The sequence below is a fragment of the Carettochelys insculpta genome, chromosome 8 (assembly GCF_033958435.1).
Source record: "Carettochelys insculpta isolate YL-2023 chromosome 8, ASM3395843v1, whole genome shotgun sequence".
NCBI classification, from domain to species: Eukaryota; Metazoa; Chordata; order Testudines; family Carettochelyidae; genus Carettochelys; species Carettochelys insculpta.
In genome coordinates, this window is record NC_134144.1 from 20,973,247 (window position 1) to 20,998,161 (window position 24,915).

The 24,915-nt window shown below is 41.3% G+C and overlaps 1 protein-coding gene across 1 annotated transcript in view; it reads left to right on the top strand.

Moving 5' to 3' along the window:
- Window positions 1–23,937, top strand: part of HIBCH (3-hydroxyisobutyryl-CoA hydrolase) — a 116,699-nt gene extending 92,762 nt beyond the window's left edge. Inside the window, exons 10-14 of the mRNA XM_075002026.1 lie at window positions 4,718–4,776; window positions 6,954–7,035; window positions 16,922–17,041; window positions 17,967–18,000; window positions 23,571–23,937. Coding sequence (XP_074858127.1) covers window positions 4,718–4,776; window positions 6,954–7,035; window positions 16,922–17,041; window positions 17,967–18,000; window positions 23,571–23,686 — 411 coding nt within the window. The 3' untranslated portion in view covers window positions 23,687–23,937. The remainder of the gene's footprint in view (window positions 1–4,717; window positions 4,777–6,953; window positions 7,036–16,921; window positions 17,042–17,966; window positions 18,001–23,570) is intronic.
- Window positions 23,938–24,915: the final 978 nt, after the last annotated feature.

Sequence of the window (24,915 nt, forward strand, 5' to 3'; positions counted from 1 at the left end):
AGGAGGAGGAAGGATTGGATGAACCGCAAAAAACCTTGGACACTAAAACCCTCAAAATTCTTCAGTGCATTGAGAATTTGTGTAACTGCCTCCAATGACAATGACCCAAACTTAGAACGGAGTTAAGCATCATCATCCTCACCATCATCATCAACAACAACCACCATGGGCTCAGCACCTGTTGGTGTCTTATGCCTCTCTCACTATTTTCTTCCATCTTCCCCTGTCCAGTGTGGAGTGTCTTTGTTTCTGCAGACTAGCTGCGCACCAGTTTAGTACATCATCTACCCATTATCTGTGTGGTCTGCCTCTCCTATTTGAACCATGCATTATGCCAAATACCAGGGTCATCTTTTTTCATTCGTCATTCATTCTGGAAATGTGCCTGAATAGCTGTAACTTGCGTTGTACAACCTTCTGCAGTAGGTTCTCTTTCAGCTGTATCTTTCTATATAATTTCTCATTGGTGACCTTCTGCAACTGTCCTATTCTTAGGATCTTTCTGTAACAACTCCTCTCGAACAACAACATTCTTCTCTTTGACCCTTTTGTTATCGCCCATGTTTCACACCCGTACAACATGCTGTTGAATACACGTTTTCAAGACACTCAGCTTCATTCCTGTCGTTTTACTTTTCCAGATCTTATCCATCACCTTCCAACTCACTCTTGCTTTCACTATTCTAGTCGCTATTTCCTTCTTACAGTCTAGATCATACGTTATGTTGCTCCCCAGATATGTGAACTTCTCTATGTTCTCTAGTTCAATACCAGCTCCGCTGATTTTCATTCCTATTTCCTTATCTCCAGATACCATTGTTTTTGTTCCATAGATGTTCATAATTAGTCTGTACCATTTCCCTTCCTCATATAGCACCTGCACCATTTTTGCTAGCTTCTGCTCATCTTCCTCAATGATAACTGTATCATCTGCGAACCTCAAGTTGTTAATTCTTTTCCTGTGCGCACACATCCCTTCTATCTCTTCCTTGATCTTTTCCATTGCTCTCTCTAGATGCATGATGAAGATACTCCACAATATTGGATCTCCTTGTCTCATACCTCTACTTGTTCTAAACCAACTTCCCAACTCCCTGCACGTTTTCACTGCTGTCTCTGCATTGTTACTGATATCCTTCAACAATGGTATCAGTCTGCTATCCACTCTGTATGACTCAACACTGCCCATGTCACTTTCTGATTTATGCTGTCAAATGCCTTCTGAAAATCAATGAAGCAAGTGTATATGTTCTTGTTCTTTCATCAAGCTTTCTCTGCTATCAATCTTGTACCATACAGCAGATATTGGCACTTTCTGTCTTTCGTGAACCCTGCTTGCTTGTCTGCTAGATGTTCTTCTGTCTGCCATGTTAGTCTCTCCATCAGTATCATCATATGCACCTTGTCTAGATGACTCATTAGGGCAATTTTTCTGTAGTTTTTGCACTCCAGTGTACGTACTTCCTTGTGTATTGTCACTAGCATGGATCTTGTCCATTCCTTAGGTGCCTTCCCTTCTTTCCATGCTGTATTATGTAGTTGGTGTATTTCCTCAACCATACTTTCTCCACCATATTTAATCATCTCTCCCACGATCTTATCATTTCCAGGGCTCTTGTTGTTGTTTAGCTGTTTCTGCTCTTTTAAAATATTGGTCTCGCTCTTGATGCTCAGTGGCGATATCTCTTCAAGTTCTTCGATCAGTCTCTCCAAGACATTCTGGTCCAACTGTGCTTTTTATAGATCGGAGCAATATCTCATCCTTCACTGCACAATTTTCTCCTTGTTCATGACCACCTCTTCATTCTTGTCTTTGATTGCCATCTGCTTCAGGTGCCACTTCCTATTAATATTCCTAATCATTTTATAAACCTCCCTGGTCTTACATTCACTGCAATACCGCTCTATATCTTCACACTTTCCTTATCTAATTGCATTTCACCCTATGTTGCTGTTCTGTCCTCTCAGAAACATCCCTTGTGATCTTCAACACACACTTCTTTTGAACCAACTTCTGTGTATCCTGTGTAATCCACTTCTTATTGATCTTCTCTTCTTCTGAAACAATCTGATCAATTGCCTCTTCTATTGCCGTGTCTATCCCTTCGATTCTCTTATCTAGGTCTTTCTCTGTGCCTGCATTCCTAATCTTCTCCAAGTGCTGCTCTGTATGCATTCCCTATTTCTTTCTCACGTAGCCTCACAACATCTCTTCTCCTTAAACTGTCTTACACTTTCTCTTGAGATTTATCTTGATGTTTGTGATCACTAGACTGTGGTCTGAGTCTGTCTGCTCCTTGGAAAGTTGAGCACTGCCGTACAGGTGTTACCATCTTCTTATCAAAATCGTATCTATCATGTTCTTGGACTTCTCATCATTCAGTCACTATATCGACTTCCTACAGTCGTTTTGTTGGACTCTTGTGTTGCAGATCACCATCTCATGCTTTGTAGCAAACTCTAGTAATTTCTCACCTTGTTCGTTTTTCTTCATATCCAAACCTTCCCATGACTCTCTCCCAACCTTCATTATCTGTTCCAACCTTTGTGTTCCAATCTCCTCCAATTGATCAACACATCTCTCTTCAGTATCTCCTCCAATGTCTTTGTCAAGTCTTTGTAGAATAGCTCAATCTCTTCCTCTGTACTGTCTGACGTGGGTGCATATACCTGAATGACTGAGACATTGAATGGTTTTGCTTCTAATCTCGCTGCCATCATTCTTGCACTCACTGGTTTTGTATCGTAATAATGCTCCTCTAGCTCTTTTGCTTAGAAGGAATCCAACTCCTGACTCATTTGTTTTGTTCCCTGACCAAATGACTTCACAACCACACATCTCTCCCAGTGCTGTCCAACGCATCTCTTTCAGTCCAAGTATATTGTATCGGTATCTCTCAGTTTCCTTCTGAAGCAGCTCGTTGTAATTTTCTTTTGATAGCCAACTTATCAACCCAACCCTGATCTCTCGATTGGTGTCACAGACCTTGTTTATCGGGGTGACATCTGAGCCGGCATCTTTTATCATTTAGTCATACTGGCATCCGATTTCATTCGTATTGTTGTTCCACGGTCGGCGTATCATCACTCATCTCACCAACACCTTCTCCTTTATCCAGGCTTGGGACTGGTATGGAACCCCTAGAGGCTGCATGGCAGAGTTGAGTTCAGCATGCAAGCAACAGATTCCTGAAGCTGTTTGATGCGGTCAGGAGTTGTAGAACAGGAAAAAGAGAGCTGCAGTACAAACTTCAATTCTATCATTTTTTTCCAGCCCTCAAACTCATCACCTTCTCCTTAAACCCTCACCACTGTCAGCTCATCCTCAACCTGAAAAGCTGAAGATAAAACCCCAATTAAGGAGGTTGAAGTCACTACAGAGTTGTTTCCGATGATGATGCAGATGATCCCACAGAACTTATGTCAACACCACCTTCTTCACCACTATCTAGGAACTGACTAGTGGTAATAAATGCCTTAAAAAAGGCAATAAAGTAGCACTGTTCTTATTTTTATGTTTGCATAGTATTGTAACATATGTGGGAAAAATGTTGGGTGACTTTTTGGGAGTTGGGAGCCAGTCAATTTTTTACATTGAAAATAATGGGAATTTCATTTTCATGTCATGAGTTTTCTCCTTACAGACAGTTTTCATGGAATGAATTACATTCATAAACTGAGAGACAGGTGTAGCCATGAGAGCTAGTGTGTTGCTATAAAGTACATTGCAAGCTGAGAGGTAATAGAATTGAAGGTGTGCCTTGGCAGTCCCTGGAAGTTAGAGAGAATCAGTCTGTGCTACGGGTAGAGTCAGTAAAACATCTGTGTGTATTCTAAGTGCTAGCAGGCCTAAAACATTTGTCAGAAATTAGTTCTAATGGATAACATCACGCTGTCTCAGCTGCTGGCAGTCTGTCAATAGCAGCAGTTAATGTGAACCAATTAATGCAAAATTATCATGTCTTCTAATTGCATTCGTATAAACATTTTATAAAAATAAACAAGAAGACGAGAAAGGTGCAAGCATACCTCATTTTATCTTTCAAGTTCAAAAGATGTCCTGACACTAATACTATAAATAAAAATGACCAATTGAACACACAACAGAAAAGTTTTATGCTTCTAAGACTCAAATGAGAAAAAAATAAAACTAATTGAGATAATTAATAAATTCCATAGTACTAAGCTTTTTTTGAAAAATTCAATAAAATACAGCAGCTAACAGCTTTTCATTTTCCTCCTAATAAAAAGACACATATTAAAAGAAAATCTTAACATACTTTTGATTCTAGATATGGGTGCCTCATATTATAATAGAAGTGAACATTGTACAAAATGTTTTAGACTGACACACCTCTTATCTTACAGCTTTATTTCATTTTCCCTGCTGTTCCTCGGAGAACTCTGAAAGTGTATCTAATCAGCTGTATCTGTATCTGTTACTGACAAATATTTATAAAATATCTTCAGACTATATGGTAACTAATAACTAATGCTGCATTGTGAGGTAAAAGCTTGAAAATGTTCAACCCAATGACAAGTTTGTACATATTGTAAACTGTTTGATTCAACATGGTAATCAGCATTCACTGATCTGCCTTGGCATACTTTTCTGTAATGCAAATCAATATAGTATTTCAGTGCCAGTGATGGGCTTTTAAAGTTTTTAAGGCGGCTCAGGCAGAACCAAGTGAAAGATATATTTTCTTTTAAACAGTGCAAAATTGATCGAGAGAAGGAGTTTGTACTCGATGAACATATGGACAAGATTAACAGGTACTCAGTCGTTCTTCCCTCTTGCTCTTTTGTGCGGAAGATTTGCATTAATATTGATGTTTACTGGATCTCATGCGTTATGTAATATCTATTATGGTATGTTAACACTTGCTTTTGTGGAGTTCTTGATCTGGTACTTATATCCAAGGTCATGGTGGGCAGAAAAATACCAATCTGTGAGCTGGATCCAGTTTGCCAGGGTTAGCCCCTGGCAGGCTGCTGCCACTATATTTACCTGCATCTTCACAGCAGGTTGAGGTGCTTGCAGCTCCCGTTGGCTGTGGCTTGCTGTTGTCAGCCAATGGGAGCTGTGGGGGAGCAGTGTCTTAGTCCATACTGCTTTCTGCAGCTCCCATTGGCCAGGAACAGCTGTCTTGTAGGCGCAGGTAAATATAGCAGTGGTGGCCCAGCATGGGTTAACTGTGGCAAACTGCCGACATTTCATTGCTAACCCCTGCCCTAAGTTTTCTACATAACAGGTGTTCTTGGCTGATTCGCTGATAAAAGCGACTTTTGATGATTATTGCTATAATCATTAAACCTCTTTTGTCAGTTTGTCACTCTTGTATGTAACTACCCTATAACACATTAAAAGAAAGACATTTGAACATTAGATTTTAGAGGGGTTTTTTGTGGTGAAAGGAGGTGGGAGGAGAAGGGACAGAATATGTGTGTAATTCCTTGTAATTCTTTGGGTATTGAGAAAAAGGTCCATCTGTGACAGTTTTGGGAATGTCAGTACCAGAAAGAGTTGCTGGGTGGAAGACAGGGACCAACATTAGGAAAAAATGAAGCCTAGATTTATGAGAAGCTGAAATAACTAAATATACAGATAGCTTGAATAACAAAGATGATAGAGTTTTTTAATAGATATTTTATGGGTGTAAATAGCAATCAGAATAAAATTGATCCCATAGGGACTGGTGCATTATAAACACATAGATAAGTCATAAATCAAAATTTTAAAATGAACATTTGCATTCCTATCTTAGGTTTATTTAAATGTGGAATGGAGGAAACCTCATCAGTAAAGTTATTTAAAAGTAGTCTGAACAAAGCAAAAGAGAATTCTTTTTATTATTTATATTACTACATCATCTAGGAGCTCCAGTCCTAGACCAGGATCTTACTGCTCTAGGTGTTGCACAAGTCCAGAAAAGAGTCCCTCTTCCAAAGAGCTTGCAATCTATACATAAGAGAAAAGATGCTTATGGATAGACTGATGGGGGAGTACCAGGAAACAATGAAACAGTCTTGGTAGGTTAGCAGTTGTCAAGTGTTTGTAGATTTCACAAAAGGTGAGTTTTAAGAAGGGTTTTGAAGGAAGAAAATTACAGCAGAACCTCAGGTACAAACACGAAAGTCACTAACCAAGTAGTCAAATGCACTCTTCAGTTAGTACTAGAGCTATGCCATTATGCAGTGTGCGCGCGCGCGCACACACACACAGAGTAAGTACTGTACAGACCAGTGTGGTGTTAAATGTAAACTAAAAAATGTTTTTAAAGAAGCTTGACAGGGCAAAAAATCAGTTTCTGTTCTTGTTGCATTTAAATCAAGATAGTTAAAAGCAGCATTTTTCTCTGCATAGTAAAGTTTCAAAGCTGTATTAAGTCATATTCAGTTTTAAACTTTTCAAAGAACAACCGTAACATTTTGTTCAGTTGCAAATATTTCAGAGTTATAAGCCATCTCTCTTCCCAAACTGTTTGTAACTTTGAGATTCTACTGTAGTTTGTTTTGTGGATGTCTACAGGTAGCTTCTCCCAAGTGTGAAGGGGAGCACAGAAGAAAGCATGAAGTTGCTTGTTTGGAAATGGGTGATTGGAGGTGGGAGCTGTCCTTTCAGCACTGACAGAAAGGATAGATATAACATGCCTTCAAAAAGGAAGACATGAGACAAATAATTTATGTTTGATATTAAAGAGAGGAGGTTCTGGAGGGATGAAAGAGAGCATGACATGGTCAAAATGATGGACTAAGAAAATGATCTTTGCAGTTGCATTTTTGATGGTTACAAGTAGAACAAGATTTTATTTCTGGATTGAGATAAGATAGTATAGGAAATCAGTCTGATGATTTAGTTAAGCTATTCTATTTTTAATGTCTGTGCGTTCTTATTACTTCGCAGGCAGGAGGGAGGGGGAAAAATCAGATAATGTTTACTTCTTTTTTAGTCTGTTTTCAGCAAACAGCATGGAAGAAATCATTCAAAATTTGAAGGAGGATGGTTCACCTTTTCCTCTTAAGCAGCTAGAGGTAAAGTTTAATTATATATTTTTACCTTAATCAAAGTCTTATGGTCTAATTCCAATCCTGCTTAAACTTATGTAAGTCTGCAGCAAATGTATGAAGGTCAGTGGAGTTACTTTGGTGTAAAGCTGGTGTGTTAGCAGGCTCAGGTCCTTAAGATCCAGTCCTTTTTATTTTAGCCTTTAGCAGGACTAACCAACACATGTAACAGCAGCATCAAGACCTAAGCCTGACCACGTATACACAATCTCGCTGATGATCAAAGATTTGGTGGTAATAGAAACGCTTTGTACTTTTCCATTTGTTGATCTGGAATGATATGTAATAAAAGTAACAGTCAGAATTTTCCAAGATCTTTCTTGGACCCTAGCACCCAACATTTTTTGTAAGCACCATGATGCTTTTGACTACATCCCTGAACTTTGGGTGTAACTCTATTTACAAAAGTCTTACAACATTAATTCACCAGCCCACTTTAGACTCAGCTACTCAGAAAGAAATCACATCTGTTCCTATATGTAGTCATATGGAATCTTTACATTTGCCTTCTCTTATTATTCCAAGTATTTATACTTTGATAACCTGTGAAAAACTGTAACAGGGTCTAGTCAAACTTTGCTTAATATTGTGTAGAATTTAGGTATTTCCACAGAAAAATTTTTATGCTAACACAGGATTATAGCTAAGGGCAGAAATGCTGCTCTTATACAAATTTGTAATTTGTCATCTTCTCACCCTCCCTCGACCTTACAGTATTACATACACTATGATAACAGGACCATTAACTTTCCTAGGCAGACTGGCTTGAAACATAAATGTCTTAAAATTATCAAAAAATATATGTGAGATGATACAGATGTAATTGTCTAATAACTGAAGATCCCAGTGGTCCCTTCAGCCCTTGGAATTTATATATAATCTTTTAGCAGCTCCACAGGCTGTAACTGGTAAGCCTTTAGCCAATCTTGGGGGCTTGTGGATTGTCAGAAGGTTGTGCAGGGTAATATATTTGCATTTTTGCAGATTTCTGGCAGTCTTCACCACAGAGAAATTTGAATTAATTTAAACATATACCTAAAAAAGGTAATTTTAGAAGCCATCTGCATAGCAAGCATTATACTCAGTATTGAAAAGAAAAAGTTTAGTTTATTATATTGTACAACATTAAACAAAAGAGAAAACTTAATATTTTACTGTCATGTGGGTCCCAGGAGTGGTGGTCTGATGCTTAGGGCAGTAGCTGGGGACTCAGTAAGTGAAGTCTGCGGCAGATCAGGGAATTGAACCTTAATCCACAGTCTTGCTGTGCCTCATTTTCCCATCTATAAAATGAGGGAAATAGTTTTTCCCTGTCTCTTAGGGATGTCGTGAGGATAAACACATTAAAGATAAAAGATTAAATATACTATGATGGTAAAACCATATAAGATAGAGACCTAAAATAGATCAGCCCACACAGTTGTATTTATAATCTGTTGAACTTCACTGAGACACTGTAAATTGTACAATATCACTGTGGAACTATGTTTCATTTGACGCTAATGATAAAATTAACTTTTGTGGAGGCAGACAGACCGTCAAAAACCATTCAAGTATGGCTTTTTCTAAGACCTAGTTATGGCACAATAAACTATTGAAATCTAGTGGAATGTCTAGTCAAGAACATAGGCCGTTTCTACACAGGCCACTTCCTTTGGAAGTGGCATGCTAATACACAGAGCGAAATATGCTAATGAGGCATGGATGCAAATTCCCTGTGCCTCATTAGCATAATGTCACATGATTTGGAGTCCAGAAGACTGTTCTTCCAGATTCCAAAATGCTGTGTAGAAGCGCAGCCCCCAGGAGCGCTTCCAGAAGGGCATGCTTCTTCTGGAGGCCCCTTCTTCCCAAAAAATTTCAGGAAGAAGGGGCCTCTGGAAGAAGAACTTCCTTTCTCAACCCCCCCACCCGGGGCCGTGCTTCTACATGGCATTTTGGAGTCCGGAAGAATGGTCTTCCGGACTCCAAATCACGTGACGTTATGCTAATGAGGCACAGAGAATTTGCACCCACACCTCATTAGCATATTTCGCTCCATGTATTAGCATGTGACCTGTGTAGAAACGGCCATAGTGTGTAAAGGATGTTACAGCCTTGTAGGTTCTCAAAAGATAGTTCCCACTATGAAGACTTTTTATTTGCCTATAATCACTATGCAGGCCTTGGGTATTCCACAATCCCATAACTACCAGATTTGCTGCAGAAGTCACTGCTTGCTGCAGAATCTGACCAATTTAAAGCCAAAATTTAAGTTCTTTGCACTTATGGTTGTGGAGATTGCTTTTGTTTCACATTTTTGAGGTTCCCTTATGCACTATGATCTGTGTCTGCAAGAAAAGCCTATATGTGAACCTATATGTAATGCCCCTGTGCCTTTAAAGCATTTGATTTTTTTCCTCAGTTTCTTCAATCCATTTGAACATTTAATACTGCTGTGTATATAGCAGGTGATTCTGTTTCCCTTTTACGGTTGATGAGTGACTGACTCTTGATCCTTGGGTGGTGGGCTGTCACCTGTATTACATAACAGTTCAGAGTAGATGATTATAATGATCTGTGCTGGCCTGGAACCCTGTGAATCCTGTAAATACATTCTGTCTAGTGTGTATTACTGGGCTAAAAAGTTGAATTAAAAAAGCAATCTTGTGGATTTTTTTTAAAAAATATGTGATTTCTACTGTTTTAGATGAACTCCATTATAAAAGCCTCTTGTTACTATGGACATGGAGTTTCTGAGGTTGCAGGCAGTTAGATTCCGTTATCACTTCTGGGTCAGAAATAAGAGATTTTGAAAGACTGAATGAATCAGCAAATTTATCATAAGATAGTTATGCAAATCCAGCCCAGACAAATTTGATCAAAAGTCATTACTTATGGTAGTGATTTGGTGGCCTGTATCAAATGAGTCCTTTTCCAAGTATTGTAGACATCTTAAAAATGTGCCATCCCGTTTCCCATGAGCTGGTACCGTAGTTGGCATACTCAACTCAGAAACCAAGGACTTAATGAGCATATACTTGTTTTTTCTCAGGGAGGTGATATCTTCAGGTCAGAATGGTGGCACAGTGAGGACGTATTGTAGGGAAAATTGTATTGCCACTATCCATGTTGTTGAAGTCTACAGTACTAACGAGTGAGACGTTTAAGAGTGAAATTTTCCCCAACAGTAGCCAGAACAATAACTGCCTTTAGTTTCCTTTAAAATACTGGAATGTCACAATGAGAATTTTTAAACACTCATCTCTCAATGTGCATTCAAAGCAACTCAGCCACCGTTACCTGGCAACCAATGAAAAGCAGGTTAGAAAAGTAAGAAGAGCCAAACCAAAGGAAGAAACAGCTGACGTATGAGCTGCTGGGGCAGTGGTTGGAAAGAAGGGGCAGTGATGCCCTGACTGATCTGCAGAACTGACTCTTAAAATACTTTATATTAAAAATTAGGTATATTAGCATTAGAGGATGTTGCAGTACTTTTTGCGTGTTAAAAGTACACACCCTTAAATACCTAGCAATATTACATCCCCAGAATCCTAGCCAGATTCCAGTATGGGTGATCAATTCTGCATAGCTCAGATTGCCTTTTTAGTACCATTTGGATGTTACTCTTCTTCACTTCATCACCTAAACTGTCATGTCTATTGTTGTGAACTGAGAACCAGTCTAGTCTCATTTCATGCTGCACGTGATGGCCTTTTGTTCTCCCATGTATTGGTCTGTGCAGATGATATAAAAGAGAGTCGTGTGCTGCATGCACATATGCAGATGGTAACTTTACTTGTTGTAAGAGTTGGCAGAATTGTTGCCTGTGGAAGGGTAGAGTCATGCAGGTGTGCACCCCTCTTGGCTGCATGTGGGGTAGCAGCTCTTTCTGCTGTACTGTGATGTGCCTCCTGCCAATCTTCACTTTGGTTCCCTTTTTTTATGGCGTGGCTCTCCCACCAGGTCACATTTTCTTTCCACGCTTCCAGGGTAACGAGAGCTCCCACAACCTCACATCAGGATTTTAGCCTCTGACACTGGAACCCAAGGCCCTTATATCCTTTCAAGATCCTCCTCCCCTTACACAAAGGGGAAGTTTACTCCAAATTCCCGAGTAACTAGTAGGAAGACCTAGGCCCACCCACATCCTTGGGTGCCAGCTCCAAGATCCTATAGTGAAAAGACAAGGTCTATCTCTTGGGACACACGTTGCGCTACCTCTCCCGAGTCCTTCCTTTCTCAGCCTGTCAACAGATCTTTCTTACAGCCTCTTCCTGGGCCCATGTCTCCTTGTATTTCTTTCAGGGTATGTCCAGCTCATGCCAGCTGACTTGAGCCAAGGCTGCAGCAAGGCAGTTTGACTGCAATATAGACTTTGAGGCTCAGGCTGCAGCCTGACGTCTGGGATCTTTTGGGTCCAAGAGCCTGGATTTCAGCCCAAGCCCAGAAGTCTACATGGGCATCTGATTGCAGTGTAGATGTATCCCTGCAAGGTTTCCGCCCTTGGAGTCAAAACTTCTAGGAGAATTTACATACACTAAGTAAAGAATACATGAGGGCATGGTCTAAAAGTTTTTCTGCCCTGAACTTGAGATGGCCACACTGCTCGTGGTGAGTTTTGAAGGTCCTCCCAAGTTACTGTTGGTGAAACCTATACGTTATACCGCCTCATTTATTAAGTATTCTGTATGTTCCACATGTTACAGGGAAAATAATTAAGATATTCTAGGCAGTTATAAAAAATACCTATTGATGCTGCTTTTTGTTCATGCCGCCTGTATGTGTATATACCTAAGTTGCCATGAGTCAGATTCTGCATCCATCACAAACTTCCCGTAACTTTTGGGGCCTAATCCAATACCTACTAATGACTAACTGTTTAGTGAGCCATAAAAATCTCCTAACCCAGAATAGCATATTTATGTATTGGAAGCAGAATGACTTGGATGCTGGGTCAGAAAAAGGTCAGCCTCTTCTCTGGTAGTTTTGGACCACTAGCCATGGGCCATTCCAGTTCCACTGATGCACTTCTGTTACCTGAGCCATGCTTTATCCAGGCTCAGAGGGGGTAGCATGCACCCAGCTAAGCTGGCCCTGTACCACTGAGAGGTTTCCCCATGCTAGGGTCAGCCCCAAGAAGCTGAGTAAGTCAGCTTGGAGGCTGCTTTGCATCATTATACCTTTATACTAACTCCGTGAGTGTACAGATCTGTGCACACAAACACAACCATACACTCACAGAGTTAGTCTGAATATGAACCGTGGGGGTAGTGTGATGGTATGAAATTATCAATACAGTCATTTACCATGAAACTTAACAGTAGCAATTAGGTCTGTGTCCTACCCCCTCACCCCCATCCCCATGGCTTCCTCTTACACTCCTCACAGGCCTGCACTCCTCTTTTCCTCCTGGCTTGTTATAAGCACCCTTTGTGTGTCTGTGTATTTTCTCCTTCTCCAAGAACTGGCTGTAGAGTGGACCAGTGGAGTTGCCCTGGAATAGGAGGCCATTCTGCCCTACTTGCAAGTGCCTTTCTGCAGGTAGAAAAAGGAGGTGCAACCTCAACACCACCATATCTCAAGGGTTTCTCCCTTGGATGGTGGAAGCTACCTCCGAGGGTTAGGAAATCGGTGACCTTGGGAAGTTTTTTAAGCAGAGTCCATAGAGGCAAAGATTTTTAAGGTCTTCTGCAGACCCCCCACTTTCTGCACTTGGAGCGTCAGAGGGTTTCAGCCCTGACAACCTATGTTTTGCCTTTGAGCACATGGACTTGTAGTTATCTGAACACCTGTCTCCTGCGTAAGTGCCAGAAGAAGACACTTGTGTTGCCTCTGGAGCCTGATCTGGTAGGGGTCTCTGAGCATGCCTAATGGATCATGTCCATTCAGAATTGGTGGGGGAGAGTTGTCTATCATTACTTTTAGCCATGGGGTTAGAGCATTAATGAGAAGTGAGGAACCTAGGTTCAATTTCCCTTCTGCCAGAGGGGGCTAACAATTATAAGGTGGTGGCGGCAGCTGCATCACCCTCCCCTCTGATTCCTTTGCATAGTGAAGCAGGTGCCTAACTCTCAAACACAGTTTAGGTGCCTGACCCCTGGCAGCTGGTTCTGTTTTGTGGCTCTCACCTCCCTGCAGCCTGGACTTCAGTGCCTCTCTCCAAGTTGGGGCAGAGCTGAGCACATGCTCTTTTTGCAGCTGTCATTGGCAAGCTGAAGCAGAGCCTGCCTGAGTGTGCTGATTGCATTCTAATGTGCCTGTCTCCCCACACTGATTGTGTAGGGAGCCTAAGCACCTAATCTGGCTTTGTGGATTTCATTGTTATTCCTGTGACTTCTCAGGCACTGAGACTCTGTGGATCTCAGCCGTTGCCTCCCATTTCCCTTTCCATATTAAGGTTTTTCACTCCTGGTTTTCCTGGCAGGACATTATTAACTCATCATCTGGCTAACCTTTTTGTTTCTTGCTCCTTTACAGTGAAGGAGAAAGGGTTACTTCTGTTATTGTATAAAATAAAACAGCCCTCTTCTTCCCAGAAACCCTGAAACTGGATGCTGTGGTGCATACGAGAACCGTTCTTAGCAACTTACATTGTGTGACTGAAAGTGAGCAGTGCTTCTATTCCAGCTGTTACTTTTTCAGAGGACTCCATTCCTCACACCAGTATTTCCCAATTTTATTTGGCTACGAAACCTTTTTAAACTCTAAAGAATTTGGCGGGACCCCATTTCAGGCTCTGCGCGCTTCAGCCCCCAAATCTGCCCCGCTGTCTCTAGGCTTTACTCACCTCAGCACTCAGTCCCCAAATCTGCCCCCCATCCCCAAGCTTTACCCTGCCATCCCACAAACTCACCCCCCACCCCCAGGGTTAACCCCTCTCAGCCCCAAACCAGCCCCGGGGACTAGCCCATCTGTGGTGCGGGGTGGCCACATTCACTCAGGAGAAAGAAGGCAGGCATGGAGGTGTTCCGCTGGTGGGGATGAGCTGAGACACGCCCACCAGAGGGGTGTGGCTGCTTGGGTAAGTAGGGCGAATGAGGGGCTCCCTGCAATACTGCTGCTGAAATAGTGGAATTAAATTCAGTTGGTTTAACCGACAGCTCCCTGCCAGTCATTAAACCAATTGAGCTTAGTTTGCTGTTTCAGCCACAGCAGGGCAGGGAGCCACAGAAGTGTCAGCTATTGTAATGGAATTTTCTCGCAGAACCCTTATTTTCACTTTGTAGAACCCCGGCATTCCGCAGAACACCTTTTGGGAAACACGGCCTTACTTACTTACTTCCCTCGCCATATGGTGATAAAATACTTACCAGTAATGGTGTTGAAAGCTAACATGCAGTATGCAGGGTCACTATACTAAAATAGATTGCACAAAACCTGGAATGGGTGGTAACAACCTTCATAAAACCTTCTCTGCATCCAGTATTTCTTCCTCCTAATGCAATCTGTTCCTCTTCAGTCCTTTTCTAGATCTGATCTTCCTCCTTATCCTACCAGTTTATTTATAGATACACTGGTGACTCATTTTTTCTGCATTACACCCACCTTTTGTGCTTCTTTTTCTTTTCCTTTCTTCTGTATGATTTATAGCAATACCCGCTTCACTTCCAACCTCTTTGGCAGCCTCTGAGCGCATTAGCTTAGTAAACTGCTGTTTTTCAAATCCTTCCTGCTTCGGTGCTTCCCTTGATCAGTGGTGCCCCGCAATGCACTTGGCACATTTCACCCAGGGAAGCTGCTAGGTGCACAGGATTTTGAATATAACATCTGGTCTGGTCCCAGCAAAGGTTTCCGTATCAGACAAGACTTTGCCACAGAGCAAAGAGGTAAGAGGGCCCTATGTGGAAATGGGTCCAGGAAAAGAAAAGGGAATTAAAGGAAAAAGAGGAAGTAGGAGTCTTTAGCAGGAATCATTGGACAGATCTGAAGAGCAGCAAATTGTGGTCGGGATGGGTCAGAGAGGGAGGTGGGAGAGCTACGGTACAAAGCAGGTATGGGTACATGATAATTAATAGAATTATGAAAAAAGTTTCAGTTCAAGCCAGGATATATATTTTTTCCAAATAATTCCCCCAGCTCTCCTTTCATGTCAGCTGATTGATGCATGCAAACCAGTGATAACGCTTGACTCTCCAGTTACAATTACTCAGCACAGCAATTGCACAGCAATTGAGTTACCAGGCATAAGTAAACTGGCAAACAAGGTTATTACTCGAGAATTTGTCATCTGGCAGGAGAGAGAATGAAAAATCAGAGCACTGAGGAGCCAGAAAATTTCTTAGTGTTGATGACTGGAAATCTGCTATTTCAATCTGTGGGTTAAGAGTCTAATGTCCTCATTGATAATATAAGTAGGTAAATTTTACGATGTGCCGCTTCCCATTGTAACAGTAAACAGTCTTTTGTAAATCACAGCATACTACTGTGGCATGAATGCTATGGATCTTGTATTCATGTCAACATAAAAATCTTCAGTTTTAAAGCTTTGAAAAACAGTCTGCCTGTGGAACTCTTTTCCAGAGGATGGTGTGACTCAGAACTAGATAAATGAATGGAGGGGACATGAATGGATGGCTGTTAGCCAAAAAGGGCAGAGATGGTGTCCCTAGCCTCTGTTTGCCCGAAGCTAGGAATGGGTGATGGGATGGATCACCTGGAGGTCACATGTTTTGTTCATTCCCTCTGATGCACCTGGTATTGGCCAGTCTCAGAAGACATGATACCTGGCTAGATGGATCTTTGGCCAGTCTTGTGTTATTAATCTGTTTGTCATAATTAAAAATAGAACTGTTATTTCCATTCCTGTCATTCCCCAGTGCAATTTTTGGAGCTCAGTTCTAATTCCTTTATTTGTTTTTTTTTATCCATCTGGCAACCTGGTCTGTTTTTAACTGAAAGTCACTCATGAGCGATAGGCTTCTGGCAAATGTTTGTCTATTTAAATTAAAAGTACACTAGCTTTTTTAGTGGAAGCAGTGCATAACCAATTGTATATTGGTTTGCAATATGTGTAAGGAGCAATAATTTTTTTGGAATTCAAATGTTGGGCCAGCTCACATAGTCCTATATTATTCTGACCATTGAAGTAAACAAAACCTAATAATTTACCCGTAACTTACCTGCAAGATCACTTTTAGCCAATGGAAATAATCATCAGTTTATTTTTTGTTTTAATTTGTGCCTGTAATTCTTAAATGTATAGTAGTTCATAATGGACTGATTCAAAAGGCCACATTCTGCTCTCATGTACCTTAGTCTAAATCAGGAAGTTCATTGACAAACCAGATTAGTCTAGATTTGAACCCCAGTCCCACTAACTTCTCTTTGCGGGTGGCATATGTGCCTGCGCAAAACTCAGGTTACGTACAGTGAGGATCTGCCTGGGCAGTTTTCTCTGTGTGGAATAGGTTGCTGTATAGTGGCTGAGCCCTGACTTTTTTTCTCCACTGAAATGGGCTGCAGTGCTGAGAAGCAATGCACAAGAGAAAAACAAAAGATTATGACACAACAGAGGCAATTTTGAAACTACTTGGAAACCTGCTGGAGATCACATTTATAAGACAGATGTTGCTCCTTAAAAGTGTGGGATCTCAATGCTATTTTTTATGCTGTAGATAGAGGTTAGGTAAAGGTGAATAACAGATTTTTCAGGCAAACTAACACGTTTTTGTACAGCAATATGGCAGGGGGGTTATAAGAGTTATGCAAAGGTGGAGAGGATAGGCAGATAGACTTAAGGATGGAAGTGCTAGGGTATCCTCAAGTGTTTTGTATCATTATACCTATAATAAATAACCTTTTGTCTTCATTTTTGAAAACCATTTAACCAGAACTTTAAGACAGGAACAATAAAGTGCAATGTCTTCCACAGGTAATTAATAAAATGTCTCCTACATCCTTAAAAATTACTTTGAGACAGCTTAGAGAAGGCGCTTCCCTGAGCTTGCAAGATGTACTAACTATGGAATACAGACTGAGTCAGGCATGCATGGTAAGAAAAAAGTACAGTACATTTACTCCCTCCAGACGTAATGAGCTGCTTGCTCAGTTTTGTAGTTTGTATTAATTATATGAACAAATTTAGTGACAAACATATCACTCTTGGTAGTGTAGTGGTATACTTAGTTTGGTCAAGCAGTTCTGGTGTGGCAGCATGAACGAGGTTCCTGACATGAAGCCCGGTTTGTTAATATAGTAACTTTTTGTCACACCCACTTAAAAATATTATTTTTGAATTGATAGTTTTGTTTTAGATAGATCTCAGAAATGTGTGGCATGCCTCATGCATACATGAAAATAGTTTTACTCTGTTCCACAAATAAATAGTCACTACATTTCTGAAAAAATGGCAATCAGGGTTTGATGGAACATAATCATTTATCTGAAAAGTGTAATAAGTATGCAAAACAAATGAAAACAAGGGCTTGGCCCTGAGGAGTTTACAGGCTGAAGACCAGTCCTGTAAACCTTCCTTTGTGTGGAACTCCCATTCAATGGAAAGCCAATGAAGTGTGCCATGGAAGGATGATGTGACCGTAATTCAGTCACTTGCCGTGCACAGGGCAGAAGTGATAGCAGGTGTGGAGCTACTTTAGTAAGATGGACTGGTATAGGAAGATTTCAGATGGGAGGAGAGCACTGCGTGGATGGACTCAGAAGGTTGTTCCAAACGTGGCGTATAGCGTGAAAGCAGGTGCAAAACCCAGGACTGAGGAAAGAGACACAAGAGCAGTTAGTTGTGAACATCCAGAGCAGTGTAATGTGAGTAAGAGAACAAGAAAAATGAGAACAGTGGAAGTGGAGTGGGGTAGATAGAGGCTTGAGAAATGTAGACTTGATTCAAAAGTAAGAACCTCCCAGACCAAGAGGGGGTCTGGAATGGAATGTATTATTTTACATGTTCCTTTGTCTTTCAGCGGGGCCATGACTTCTATGAAGGTGTTCGAGCAGGTAAGGATGCGCTCAAAGATAACAGTGGGCAACACAGATTGCCTTCTTGTTCATTTGTAGCTATACGGACAGCAGTTTGTTTGACAGTAATATCCAGTACCATCATTTCAGATATATCTGTTCACAGATTTATCCTGCTCATTGTATTACCTCCATGCAGCCAGCAATTGCCTGTTGGAACATGGTAGAAAAAGACTTTCTTGTTAATATAAAGTATTTGTAGTGTTTTATATATGTTCCCTGTGCACCATTAACTGCTAGCACAGTTCAGTGAAAACATTTGCCCCAGTTCATCTGAAAGGAACAAGATGTATCCAGTGTTGGCAGCAATGAGCAATGACAATGTAAAATATGAACTACCATCACTTATGCATTCAGTTCAGTTCTGGTGTCAGCCAGAGTGCAAGGCAGTCTGACAGCTCTAAAGTGATTTACAAAATCAAAAGATAAAGTTAGTAACAGATACTGACTGTTTCAGAGTAAAAGCTGAGTCATTCACACACAAACTGTTTTTGGCAATGACTCATGTATTATGGTTACATACATCTTACCATAGAAAACACTCCTGGGTACATAAACTTTTGAAATTTTGTAACCATTTCTCTGTAATAGGTAGGCATCAAATAGCAAAGCTTTGAGTGGATTGATCTGGGACACAAACTAAGGTTCTCTCCCCAACTCAGCCATTGATTCACTAAGTGACTTTGTAGAGGCCTCTCAATCATTGTGTCTCAATTTCCCCATCTGTAAAGTGGAACTCCTGGTGGTTATTTAAGAGCCTATGTACTTAGCCCAGCAGGGGACATAGATGGAGATGGTTTCTCAAGGTGATTACAGTGTAAGACAGCAGAGCAAGTTAAGGTTCCTTAAGGGGCCTAGATGAGATAATTCAGAATTAATTTTGTTCAGATATTATCTTTTTTCTAAACTGCTTTACAAGTTGTATAATGATTATTACAGTATGTGAATACAGGATGGTGATTGCTGAGTATTAATAAAGGCACCTTAGGTTCCTTACTGTATCTGTCAAAGGACAAATATGGCTTCATTGTGCTAGCAAACAAGATGAGGAAATGTGCAATTTTAAACAAGCTATTCTGTATATGAATAGGTGTATATACAGTAAGGTCTCAGAGTATGCGAGGGTTCCATTCCATGCACCCTTGCGTAAACCTGGATTTCACACGAGTGGGGGTCTGGCTTTTTCCCCAGCAGAACACATGTTCTGCAGCCGGGGAAGCAGCAGAAAGGGAAGTCCTGCGCTGGGGGTGGTAGTTGGGGAGGGTTAAGCCTGGCGGCGGGTTGGGGCTGTGGGAGGTGGGCAGGGAGGGGGTTAAGCCTGGGGTGGGTTAGGGCTGCAGGGGGGCGGGGAGTTGAGCCGGAACCAGAGGCGTGCCTGGGTGGTGAGCCAGCAGCGGGGTTGCACCGGAGCCATGGCAGGTGGCTCGGGAGCTGGCGGGGGGCTGCACTGCAGCCACAGTGGGCGGGCAGCTAGCTTGTGAGCTGGCGGGGAGGGGGGAGGGGTTGCACCGGAGCCATGCAGGTGGGTAGGCAGGCAGCTTGTGAGCTGGCAGGGGGGTTGCACTGGAGCCATGTGGGGCGACTTCAACCAGAACCACTTGCAGGTGGTTTAAACCAGGCTGGGGGCAGGGCGGGGGTCAGACGCGTAAGAGCGGGGTCGCGTACTCAGAGGCCTTACTGTATGTTCTAAAGGTAGGGGAAATATGAACCGTTGCAGAGATATATCTGTGTGGAAAATGGTAGTCCTCACTTAAGACTGGGTCTAGACTGCAGGGAACTGTCGGCAAAAGATACGCAAATTGCACGTGGCTATTTGTGTATCTCTTGCTGACAATTCTGTCAGGAGAGACTTTCCCAACATTTGGCTCATCCTCACAGGGCCAAATGTCAGGAAAAGCCCTTCTGCTGAAACATCCCTGCTTCCTCATGGCACGAGGCATACCATGTTGTTGGCAGAATGCGTCTGCTTTTCCAAGAGTAGTCTTGGAAAAGCAGACGCATTGTTTGAATGTGGCAGACTTCATCCGAGAGACTTCCAGAGGCCAAGAGAGAGAGTCTAGCAACAGAAGTGGCTCTCATTTGTAATACCACCGGGTCATTAAAATCATCTGGGAACTGGGCAAGACAGACTGATTACTTGTCACACTGGTGAAGATAACCACACAGACAACTGACAGAGAAACAAGCATCAAGGAGCAACAGCTGGGAAACTTCTATTTGCTGTGTAGCACCTCTTTCTTGTGTATGTTAATAGCAAGACTGTATGATGATCAGAATAGGGCTGAGGGTAATCGAAGATACTCAAATTTCATTGTGCAATTTATAATTGACAATTTCATCAGGTTTTTTAAATCATTTTTGGCCCCAAGATGTTCCCCACCCACACTGAATAGTACCTTTCTCTGAATAATCTCCCTGAAATCACTGGCTGGGTCTACACGAGCCCCTTCCTCTCGAAAGGGGCATGTTAATGAGGGGGTTCGAAAGATGCTAATGAGGCAATGGAATGAATATGCAGCACCTCATTAGCATAATTGTGGCTGCAGTGATTTGAAAGTGCGGCTTTTCGAATTGCATGCTGCCCATGGAGACGGGATCTTCTGAAAGGACCCCCCCAGTTTTCGAAAGCCCCTTCTTCCTATCTTGTGTTAGGAAGAAGGGCTTTTGAAAACTGGGGGGGGTCCTTTCGGAAGGTCCCATCTCCATGGGCGGCGCACAATTCGAAAAGCCGCATTTTCGAATCGCCGCGACTGCCATTATGCCAATGAGGTGCTGCATATTCATTCCAGTGCCTCATTAGCATCTTTTGAACCCGCCCATTAACATGCCCCTTTCGAAAGGAAGGGGCTCCTGTAGACACAGAGACTAAGACCACTTGTCAGATAAGGTGCTTATTTACCATGAGAAAAGGTGTCAGAAAGTGTCATTTTGTTTAACACATGTAAATGTCTGTGTGCATCTGTATATAGAGATCATATAAACAGCTTGATTCTTCAAGGTGCTGCGTACCCTCACCTTCCACGAAGAGGTCAGCACCTCACAGTATGAAACCCCACTTGAATAATATGGGGATTTAAAAATTAGAATAATACTTAAGTGGTTGCTATTAAAAGACAGGATTTGCCAAGTTACCACAAAGGATAACAGATAAAGCTCTGCCATGTATGAAAAAAATTGTAAGGTATTGGATGGCAAATGTGGTTAATTGCAGCAACTTAGGTAGCTAGGTAGAAATGTGTGTGTGGAATTTTCAAAGCTATTGTTAGGTCTGGCTCTTACCGGTTTCACATCTCCAGCACTGCAAATGGTCAGCAGACATTCTTCTGACAGGGAGTTTGCCTCAGAAATGAGCCCTTCTCCCAGACAGTGAGAGCAAATGGGCAAATCCCATTAAAGCCTAGGCAAGTTGCAGGTGTTAATCAGCTTGTTACGTCTCTCTATAATGAAACACATGAGAGTCTGGAGAAGTTTGTCTTTGGAGTTCATATATCTAATAGTATTAAAAGCAGAGTTCATATTTAAAACAGTGCTAACGTAATAGCAAGTAATGAACTTGCTTTAAATCAGCTGTGGAAGTCTTCCAGTTTTGCCATCTGTTCCTCTGCTTGACAACACTCCCTCCCCATATCAGGCCAGATGAAAACTTTCTGCTTCTTGAATCATTTTAATTGCCACTAGTTGAGAACATTTTAGCAAGCCAGATTCTGTGCTCATGGAATGTTTGGCTTCCATTGAGGAAAGCGAACGGTGGCTAGTTAGACAAAGATTTACAAAGGCAAAGCCCTGGGGTTAAAAGTCTTTCAGAAGTCTGGCCTCAAACAATACATCACTGCTGATCGCTGCAGCAACAAGCAAGTGGGGTTGGGGGGGAGGAAGAGAGAATGTTTGGGGTGGCACTTAACAGGGAGTAGCCATATGCCTTGAGCATTTCGTCATTTATCTACTGAAGAAGGGAGAGTTAGTGCTGCTCTCACAGGCCCTGGATCAGGTTCTGTAGCAAATAGCTTCACTCCCTTGTCCTTTGGGAAGCTGCTTAAGTTAGACCCAAAAGGAATGCGGTGGGCTCAGTGACTACTCTTAACATGGCTGGAATTTTAACAGTTACTTAAGGACACTTTCAGCCACAGCTGGAATCAAATATGAATTGATCAGGTAGGAATTCAAGTTGCAGAGTTCCAGTTTCCCTATAGCCTTTGCCCAGGAGATAATGGAGATGATGTGCCCAAGACAGATTTCGTCCAGTACACAGGAGACAACAATTAGCAGAAAGCTCCTTTTCTTGTGCTTAAAACTAGTACTTTCCTTTTCAGGCTAATTTCAAAACCCTGAAGACTGCTTCACATAGCACAACTGAGCCTGTTCACCCTAAGCAAACTTTTCATGAACCTTATTAATATGAACACGTTTTTAAAATTTAAATGTGGAGGGCTTTTATTTTTCAATAGGCTATTTAGTTAAATCATTGAATTACATAATTACACAATTCAGAGAACTCTTAAATGTCTAGAGAGGCATCAAAGACTTGCCTGAAATTCCATTCAGATTTTTTCCCCACACCAACACAATATGATATTTTTTATTGTTTCTTTCTGATGGGGGGAAGTCGCTTGCTGGTTATGTAAAAGTCTCTTTTATTGACATATCAGTAACAATAATTACCCTTGATTAATTCATCTCCACTTGCATGTCAGCAATCCACATGGAATTTGAAATGTATTGCTTTGCCTTCTCTTTTTTCCTGATTAGGATCAATTTCTTTTCCCGGCCTGCTGGGAATGGACTTCTAGATCATGTTTTCTTGTGTTAGATTTTTGTGTATAAGCCAGTCATTACTGTTTTTTTTAAATATACAGCATTGAGGGTATATTCCAATATTGAGCAGAATATATACATTACAATGATAATTCGTCAGAGAAATTATGTGCCTTCTGTATTTTTCTGTTAGTAGCCATAAATAACTACTATTGATTTTCCTATGAGGGTATCCTGCCATATTATTTTCCCCATTATTATTGTATTAGTTTAAATGATATTCCAGTAGGAGTCTGAGTTTCTACCCTCTGCAGTTGTTAAGAATGAGATTTTATATGAAGATTCAATAGAAAGATTGAATAATTCTTTTTTTTTAACGTAAGTATCCTTCATAGAGCCCTACACCTGCCTTCTGCCTCCAGGATGTAGGCTGTATATGTTACAATTGTGCAGGTCTACAGTAAATGGCTGAGAGGAGGCTTGTGTGATTATAGTATTGATCATCCCTCATAGTCTGTGAATGTTATATTGGATGGGGTCATTATGGGGATTTTGGGAGCAATAGAATATTCCCAGTGTCATGCCACTCGAGGGTGGGAATCTGTTCAGTGATCATCCACAAAAGGTTAAAATGTTACACCTTTACTGTCACCAAATACACTGCACAGCATATTGATTTTACTTCAGATGTACACTAAAGTTAGCAACAATATAATCTCCTATCTTGCTGTGATCTGAAGCCCTCTTGATGGAGAATGCATACTAATAAATTCACCTCTTTCTTCTTTACCTGATAGTGCTAATTGACAAAGACCAAGTCCCAAAGTGGAAGCCAGCAACCTTAGAAGAAGTAACAGATGAATTTGTGGACAGTTGTTTTAAGTCATTGGGAAGCAGCGATCTTAAGTTATAATGACTGCATAAGGATATCAAAGTTGTATCCATCTAAATAATTCTAGGATACAAATATTAATAGTGATGCAGAGAGTCTGGTAAAGAAGGTATGATAATGCTCTTGTGCCTAATCTGCCTGAAGTGCATATTCTGGAGTTCCTACTTTGCCTGTAGTACCACAATCAGAAAATTGAATCAGGTGTAAACTACTTCAAGGAAAAGCCTTTTACTAACTGATATTATGTGAATAAACAACATTTGATTTTTGGAGACACCTTTTAGTTCAGTGGGGTAATGCTGAGGAGGCAGCCGAAGTTAGTGAATAGTGTACTGGACAGAGAGTCAGGAGACCTGGTATTCCAGGTTCTATCACTGATCCACTAAATTGGTTCCATGTCTAAGTTTCTGTTTCAGAAAGTCCAGCTAAAAATATTTACATTTCATAAGCACTCAGGATGAAAATGCTGTACATGTCTCTCTCCATCGTGGGCAGTGTTTTCAGTAATACCAAAGTAAACAGACAGCTCTAATAATGTACTGGGTTGACAAGAGGTTGCTACTCTACTGATTTAGCATCAGGTCAGTATTATGACCTAGTGTTTGATACAACTTCACTGCCTGGAATGAAAATCAACTTTTACAGATGAAATTGCCAGTCAACCTAATGTATGAATAATATTTGACACAGCTACCCAGACTTAATGGTATTTTAATACAGTTGTCATTTATCACACTGTAGCTTATTTTTACAGTTTAATCTCTATAAAGCTAACCTTGCATAGCAAGGGATTTACCTTCATTTAATAAATCACTTGTGAACTTTCCCTAGCTTTGTGATGTCGGTTGAATTCAGTGGTGGAATAATTGTCTCCAAGTGTGGTAAACATTAAGGGCCAATTCGCTGTGGCCGCAGCCACAGCTCTGTTAATATCAGTAATGCACAGATGAACTTGATGACTGCCCTTTACTAGTACTGACCAATAAGCAGCAATTCTGTCTCTATCTTCACAGGTGTAGAAGGGCCTCATGAAGCCTGACTAGGGAGATTTACTACATGGGGACAAGGACAGGTTTTGGGAGGCTATGAAGAAGCAGCACCCTCTTGAGTGGCAAGAAGTCCTGTGGTGCCTTGCAGACTAACAGATATTGGTTAGTCTATAAAGCTGGGTCTACACTACAAAGTTCTGTCTACAGAATCACTGTCAACAGAGGTTTGCCGACAGAACCTCTGTCTACAGAACACAGCCA